The sequence below is a fragment of the Montipora capricornis genome, chromosome 10, assembly GCF_036669925.1.
Source record: "Montipora capricornis isolate CH-2021 chromosome 10, ASM3666992v2, whole genome shotgun sequence".
Classification (NCBI taxonomy): Eukaryota; Metazoa; Cnidaria; class Anthozoa; order Scleractinia; family Acroporidae; genus Montipora; species Montipora capricornis.
Genome location: NC_090892.1, coordinates 45,379,872 through 45,388,298, shown reverse-complemented (window position 1 = coordinate 45,388,298; position 8,427 = coordinate 45,379,872). Strand labels below are relative to the sequence as shown.

Genomic DNA, 8,427 nt, shown 5'->3' with positions numbered 1-8,427 from the left:
GGCCAATTTACATTATCAACTCCGTTGTTAAAACCAAAAATTTAAATATACACAACCACTGCAGTTGCTCTCAAATAAATGCAGGTTTGCTTCAAAGTGTTAAAGTACGTACGGTATTTTTGAGTGAATATAGGAAACATTTTTCAACAAATGATGATGTGATGGTCTCTAACAAAAGTGAGTAGGTAGAAATGAGCCTGAAGATGGACTTCGATCCTTGTTTATAGTCGAATGGCTTACTGTCACTTCGATTACATTATACATCAATTTTCTGATGAATTCATGCCTTAAAAAGTTCCTCTTCAATGTAGATGTTGTATTGGTATTTTGACTGATCTGCTTTGCTTTTTTGAGGAGATTGAATCACTATTTGTGCACAGAGTGTTTAAAATTCTAGATGTGAAAGTGGCTGCTATTTGTATGCACCACTATTCAAAAACCTGCCGCATACATGTCCTTGACAGTGCCCCTTTAATTTACTGCTTAACTGCGATGATCTCCATCTCTCATGTAATGATAGTAAAAATACATCAGCCGAATGCTGTTAGTGCCTAGTCTTCTCTTGCCAGGGGTTAAATTATGTAAACTGGTTTAGGCTATTGGTGGAATTGGTGGTTTAGGTACTGGCTTTGCCTTTGTGTTGTTTCCTTTCTCAGGAAACTTTACACCTCTCTGATAACATACTGGTGGAGGGTTGAAGTTCCCTGTAATGCACCAGCATATTTTTTTAGGGAGAGTTGCGATACTGACCAATAATCAAGGTTGTGTCATGTACATTGTAACAGACACTGTTTTACTCACATCCTTGCAAGCCATTGTGGCTCATAAATGAATGAAGGGATTAGTTTCTTAGGAAACGTTGGTGCTGCATCAGTGGGAGAGTTTAACATGAAAATTTGGTTTTATCAAACAAGATATCTAAAGGTTGAATTGCCGCCATGAAAAGATAACGTGGCTGATATTCAAGGATTAGCCTTTGGCTTCTAGGAAGGGCTACCCCTTACATAAAAGATTTACCATATCGTCTTTTCATGGTGGCAACTCGACCTTGATCAACTGATGATTGTGAATCTATGCATATGTAGTTTGACAAATCTTGGGTGTTTTTTTTTTCTTTAGTGGGGATATTCTTGTGTTCCTAACTGGCCAGGATGAAATTGAATCCTTAACAAAACTGGTAACTGACTGTGCACAACATTGTGCATCAGGTAAGCTGCTCCTTTTTGAAATTTGAGACAAGCACTCATCTTGCATCATCATTGCATCATGCATCTTTGAGAAAAGCATGCATCTTGCATCTCCATATAGGTGTCTTTAAATTGTTTATGCTTACCTATACATAACTGCATTATTAAAATTAATCAATTAAATGGTGTTCAGTTAGTTTAATGTTAAAGGGGCTATGTCGCACAAAATGACGTAAATTCATGACACTCAAAATTCCCAAAAAGTAGAATGAAACATTGCAATAACAACTTAGAACAATTTCTCTCGGGACCATTATAAGTCCCAAGACATAATAAAAACAATCCTTATGCAAAATTTTGGAGGGACAAACATTAAGAATATTAGGGCATTTTTGATACTGGCTAATTTATTTAGCTTGTTTATTAAGTTTTTTTGTGGCAGTGCTGTCTGGTTGAATGTAATGCATTCTGGTTAAACGTAATGTGTGCTGGTAAAAAGTAGTGAATTCGAGAATTCGTGGTGGCTTACATAGTTTTCATTAGAGCTTTTTTTTCAATCGGGATTATGTTGCGGCTCACTAACTTCTTTTGCTCCACAGCAAGAATGTATAAAACATTATTACCGTTAAGTATAATTTTATAGTGGGTGTTGAGTGCTCATAGAGTGCATGCATTGCAGTACAGTAAAGGAAATCTAAATAGCTAACTAGTCAAGTATATAACAGGAAATATGGTAATGAATTACCAAACGATGATTAAAGGGGAACTGAAGTCAAAAAATCAGCATTTTTTTATAATTTTACACTTTAGACCATGCGCAATAATGTTTCAACTTTTGTTTCTGGCATATCCGTCGTTCTTCCACCTAAAAAAATGTTTTTATTCTGATTTTGGGCCATCAGCATTGCGGCTCAGAATGGAGGAGTCAGCGGTCATTTTTGCAGCTTATGACGTATGATATGGGGAAGACATGCGAGAGCGCCCCATATAGGAGCAGTTTTTTTGACTGATGTTTGTCGTGAATATTGAGTCCGCAAAGAAACAGCAAAACAACGAAGAAAATATCCACAGAAGCACTTGTTTCTCTTCTTTACGAAATCTCAGTTCCCCATATCATGCATCACAGCAGGGTGCTGATTTAGTTCTTGAGCCCGCACTGAAAAGGCAGAAAAAGCAGGAAAAGCCCAACTTCGAATGTAATTTTCTCTAACCCCCACACACTTAACTTTACTTATGTTAGGCTTTCCAAAAACAATATCGGAAAAATTGCTGATTTTGGCCTACAGTTCTCCTTTAACATGGATTATGATCTTATATTCAGATTGCCCAGAACTTCTGGTCTGTCCAATGTTTGCTTCCCTTCCATCACAACATCAAATGAAGGTTTTCATCTCTGCTCCTCTTGGAAAAAGGAAAGTGATTTTGGCAACAAACATTGCAGAAACGTCAATTACCATTCCTGGAGTTAAATATGTAATTGACACAGGATTTGTCAAAGGAAAAGGTTACTTCGACAACATTATCACTTATTTTTTAACTTTGCCCAAAACTAGGGGAAGCGAATGGTACCTTCAAAATCTTGGCACTCGCAAACTTTTCATCTGATCTCGAAATCTCGACAGCTAGCCTTTGCGAAGTGTCTCGAAGTCTCGTTTATATTGCATTTATTTCAGAGTGAAATCTTACATGTTTTGGTCTCGGTCTCGGATTCGCAAACAAGGGTCTCGGCGAGTGTCGGATTTTACTATTCGTCACCCCTAAAGCTGTTGGTACCCAATTGTGAAAAAGTTATTGTCATAACTCAAGATGAAAATAGTTTTTTCATCCCTTCTTCCATCCTTCAGCACCGTACTATCGTTGTCCTTTGCAAAACCCAATATTAAATGTGATAATGCTTGGCTATGGGGACTATTACTTTTCCTCTGATCCGTCTAGCCATAGTATGCATCTTTAAATTCCAACAAAACAGATCACTCGTGCAGGATACAAAGTCAGCTTTTATTGATGCTTTTAGTGATGGAACGGTCCTTGTTCCATTATAAAATGATAGTGAAAGAATAAATCTAAAGCTAAATCAAAAGCGAGGATCTTACAGTTGTTAACTGTCACTACCATCAATAGTCACCGACACTGAGGTGAATAATTGTTTTAGTATATACTAAAACAGTGAGATGATATATCAGAAAAAGATGATTTTAACTCATTTATTCCCGCAACGATTACAATAATTTCGGGCGAAAATCCCGCGCGAGTTGCGCGGAGGTGAATAGCGAAGGATATTCGGAGTTTGAGCAGCCAATCAGAGCGCGCCTTCAACGCTATCTTTTTTTTTTAGTATATACTAGGCTAGTTAGCAACTATTCACCTCTCTCCACCGACACTTAGGTGAATAGTTGCTAACTAGTATATACTAAAACAGTGAAATAATAGAGCACAAAAAGATGATTTCAACTCATTTATTCCTGCAAAGATTACAACATTTTCGAGCGCAAATTGGCCACGCGAATTGCTCGGGGGTGAATAGGAAAGGATATCCGGAGTTTGAATAGCCAATCAGCGCGCGCGTTTAACGCTATCCATTGTTTTAGTATCTTCTTCTTATTATTATTATTATTATTATTATTATTATTATTATTATTATTATTATTATTATTATTATTATTATTATTACTATTACTATTATTACGTGTAGGGACATTACTTTCGTTTGAGCATTTCTTATTATTGTCTCGAATATTGAAAACGTTAAGCTTTCTTCAAATTACTCTCAATAACGGAAAGAAAAGCAAGAGCATCCCCATACTTGAAATAAATTCCCTTTTTAAACTTTGCTTTTGTATTTTTTTTTTTTTGGTTTGGTTTTTAATTTACAGCCTTTCATCCCAAAACCGGCCTTGACATGCTTCAGGTACAACCAGTTTCGAAGGCGCAGGCGAGGCAGCGGACAGGAAGAGCTGGACGTGAAACCAGTGGAGTTTGCTATCGACTTTACACAGAGGAACAATTTGATGAGCTGAAGGAGGCGACCACGCCTGAAATTCAGCGATGCAACTTAGCCACTGTCATTCTACAGCTTATGGCGCTTGGAATATCCGATGTTGTCAATTTTGACTTTCTTGATCGCCCACCACAAGATGCCATAGAGACTGCATTTGAGCAACTAGTAGTGCTCGGTGCAGTAAGGAAAGGCAGTGGTGGCTATGAGGTACAGTCTCTGCAAGATTAGTCTACAAAGCTGCGTGGGCACCTAACGGCTCATTTTGGTTAAATGTGGGTTTGAGGGGTATTGGAAAAGCTGCAGTTTTCTTAGAGTTAATTAGAACCGTCGTTATATCGTATCATATTGTTATTTACCCTCGGATTTTAGAGTAGCTTGATGTAGATAGTATCTCCGAACATTTACCCACCCAACCATGATACACCACAGAAGACACACCACAACACTGGGAACTACATGCCCTAACTCTTTGCGACAAGTGTGTGGGTTATTTTACGTCCCACAGGATTATGAACGTTGACGGTTTATAGTCTTTGTCCGAGAACACTAGAGTCTAACCATTTGCGGATGTAATTACAAAGGCAGCACTTTCTTCTCAGTTATTTAAAGACCCTGAGTGTTGGTCCGGCCGGAGTCGAACTCACGACCTCCCGCATGGCAGCCCGGTGCTCAACCAACTGAGCCAGCGGTTCGCGGTTATGTTATTAAGAAACTTATTTCCTTTGGTTTTCGAAAGCTAGTCGTGTTACGTTCAGGGAAACAAACTCAACATTTTTCAAATTTGACGTACGAGTCTCTAGTGTGTAACGTATTCTGTTACCTGCGTAAACGGTTTAAGAATCTTAACGAAACAATATTATTTCCGCTGCTTTTCCAAACATTCCCTTGAAGAATGCAAAAATTCGATAACAAAGGCAGAGAAGCGGGTTAACTTAATTTAGCGAATAAGAGCACAATAGTCACGGTTTGGTGCCCCTGAAGTTGCATCCAGATAACTCCATAGCTCAGAAGAAGATAGTTCAAACCTGTCACAGCACTAATTCTGCAATAAACTTTGATGGACCTGAAAGAAATTTCGCAAAGAGTTGTAAAGGGTTTTAAGTGTCTGAAAAAGACCACCAAAAGTGCATATGGAAAGAAGTTAAGCTGCTTTTCGGTTGCGCTGGGTTTGCATCAGTGCTTATTGATTTCCCAGATTCAACTTCACCTCGCTATGTAAATAGCCAATTGCTTGTCTCCTTCCCTTTTAACACAAATATCCCCGCACAATGAAAGCTTTAAATACTACTTTGTTTGTTCTTTGCTTTCCTTTCTAACGGACATCTCTCGCAGGACTTAGTAACGCAGTTCCAGTCGCACATCCAGCTCACAACTTTTGCAAGATGACAATTATAATCTGTTTTTCATGATTTTTTCATAGTTGATGCCTCTGGGTCGTCAAATGGCTGAGTTTCCCTTGGAGCCACGATTGGCCAAAGTGATCCTGTCCTCGCAACAGTTCAATTGCAGCGAGGAAATCATCACAATTGTGGCACTGCTTTCGGTTGATTCTCTCACTTACACTCCACAAAGCAAACGAGATCATGCCATAGCGATTCGCAAGAAGTTCACGTCGTCAGAAGGAGATCAGATGACACTGCTGAACATTTACAGAGCCTACAGGGCTGTTAATGGTAACAAAGAGTGGTGTTTTCAACATTTCATCAACTCGCAGACTGTCAAACAGGTGATGGACATAAGAAAGCAATTGAGAGAGATTTGTGTACGAATGAACATCACTTTGAACTCTTGTGGCAAGGAAACTGCGAACATCAGGGAAACTCTTGCCCGAGGACTGTTCATGAATGCAGCCCAGCTTCAGCTGGATGGCTCATATCAGACGGTAACGCATCGCCAACCAGTCTCTATTCACCCGACATCATCCTTGTTTGGATCAAAGCCTCAGTTTGTCGTGTACAATGAGCTTGTTCATACATCCAAGTGTTACATGCGCGACGTTTGTGTTGTAGATCCCTCTTGGCTTCGCGACGCTGCACCAAATTATTTCAAGGAACACAGATTGCATTCTCAACCTACAGCAATTTACTCTTGATCGCCAACAATCCCTTTTTTTTTTATTTCGCATCGTGCCACATGGCAAAAAGAATCGCTACCACAACGCAGTGACTCTTCTCGTGCCATCAAAGTCTTGGTTACGATTATTATGTCCCGCGTTTAACCGCGGTCTTTTTTGTATGAATCTGTTTTCAACGTTTTTTCTATCCTGCGGCCTCTAAATGTGGAGAGTTCTTAAAATCGACCGTTTTCGTGTTGAGAGGAAGCGGAATTAGTTGCCTAAGACGAGCGTTAACTCGGTGTTTCTTAACTGAGAAAAAAATGTTCATTCGCTGTTTTCACAAATCCCATAATACAGTTCATTTTGGGGGGTTAGGATATCCAGTTCACTGAAGTATGATACAGTCCCAACAGTAAATAAATTGTATTGTTTTTATGCAAAGAAGCCCCAAAACGTATTGCATTATGGGAATGGGAAAGTAGCGAGTTCCTCGTTCCGGATACAGAAAAAAGAGAGAAATGCTTTCAGAGCAAAGAGAGAAAAATGTTTCTGTGTTCGTGGGAAACATCGTTCTACTTAGGTATCTGGTTTTCTACTCAAAGACGGTGCCGCTTCGCACCTGATACGAGGGTACTGTTCCTTGAATAATGTTTATGCACAAAAATAGACTCCAATAAGGGTTACTGGAATATTATTAGATTTTCAATTAGATGTGTCCGGGAGCTCTCGGTATAAGTTAACGGCAAACTCCACATAAACATTTTATTCCGGGAAAAAAAACGACTCCAAAAAAAAAGCGACCGTAAAAGCTTCATTGCGCGATCCTATATCCGATTGGCCGGAAGTTCGCTTGAAAAATGACGCGTATGTCGCGCTGATCAAAGTTCAGTTCTTCAAAAACGTCAAAAAGACCTCAATGGCATAAAAGGCACAGAAGCAAAAGCTCTTAAAATCCCTCTCAACAGGATGATGTGTTGGAGCTTTCTGATTGGCTCATTTCAATCTCGGTTATCAGTTCACATTATATGGAAACTGAGATTGCGTCGGTGGTTTTATTCCTGGAAGACTTAAGACAGCAATGACCAGAACCAAGGTTGCTGACCAGCGGCTTTCGTTAAAACAATGGTTTGCTGGGGGTGCTCAGTCTCGCGGGCTCAGCAAACCTGCTTGTGGTCATTGTTATTTAAGGTTTTTCTTTATTCTTGGCTTGCACTCACGTGATTAGACGGCCATGTTGGTGTACAAAACAAAAGCAATATTTTCCTCGCGCTTTGCATAATCATGAATAGAGCCAAATTCCCAAAAGACTTTTTCGCGATTGTTCAGTACCCCAACATGGCCGCCAATGACGTCAGGTTCAAGCCAAAGATACAAACTGAAACATTTCGGTGTTAAATGCAATGTAACAAAACACTTCTTCCATTCCCGCTTGTTGGAAATAAGATTGGTGGTAGGCTAGCCAACTCGTCCTTATGCGCCTTGTTGGCAATTTACCATCTCGATATGGAATAGTTGACAATTATTCACCGAAGTGCGAGTAAATATCCGCGCCACTTTCACCGACACTGAGGTGAGTAATTTTTTTAGTAGATACCACACGAGTTGAATATTCAGCCGAATTTATCGATAAAATTTCAGTGACCCTCGGTAACCGAAGCGAAACTGGAAGCCATTTTGTTTCTCCGTTTGGTCGGAGGTGAAAAGTACTTGCCATTCTCCTCCAAGCTACCCGATCAGAATGCGCGGAAAGCATTATTTACTTGTGTAGTATATACTAATTTATTATATAGATACTGATGAAATACTAGGATTTTCCTTCTTGCGAAAAAATTATATCTTCACCGGGCGCAGTGAACATATCATTATTTATCTTTCACATGTGAGAATGTAGGTGTCGTCATGGTAAGGAACACGATTAGCCAATAAAATGCGAGTTTCCCCTTCATTGTAAGATAGTGTTGTGATTTAGTACAATTCTTCTCTACTACATTAACATTTTTATTGCACAATTTTACATTATCATGATTTGTTTTTCATAACTTTCATATCTTGTTTCATGTTACACAACATGCGTGTTTTAGCAGTCGGTGACCACTTTTTCAACATTTCGAAGATGAGTAAAACAACTTTTTTTAAATATGGACATACCATTAATACCTATAAAATAAACAGAACATTACACGGCC

At 39.2% G+C, this 8,427-nt stretch overlaps 1 protein-coding gene across 1 annotated transcript in view; it reads left to right on the top strand.

Moving 5' to 3' along the window:
* Positions 1–8,427, top strand: part of LOC138020061 (ATP-dependent RNA helicase DHX33-like) — a 10,667-nt gene extending 2,240 nt beyond the window's left edge. The window contains exons 2-5 of the mRNA XM_068867058.1: positions 1,120–1,208; positions 2,509–2,691; positions 4,061–4,392; positions 5,606–8,427. Coding sequence (XP_068723159.1) covers positions 1,120–1,208; positions 2,509–2,691; positions 4,061–4,392; positions 5,606–6,277 — 1,276 coding nt within the window. The 3' untranslated portion in view covers positions 6,278–8,427. The remainder of the gene's footprint in view (positions 1–1,119; positions 1,209–2,508; positions 2,692–4,060; positions 4,393–5,605) is intronic.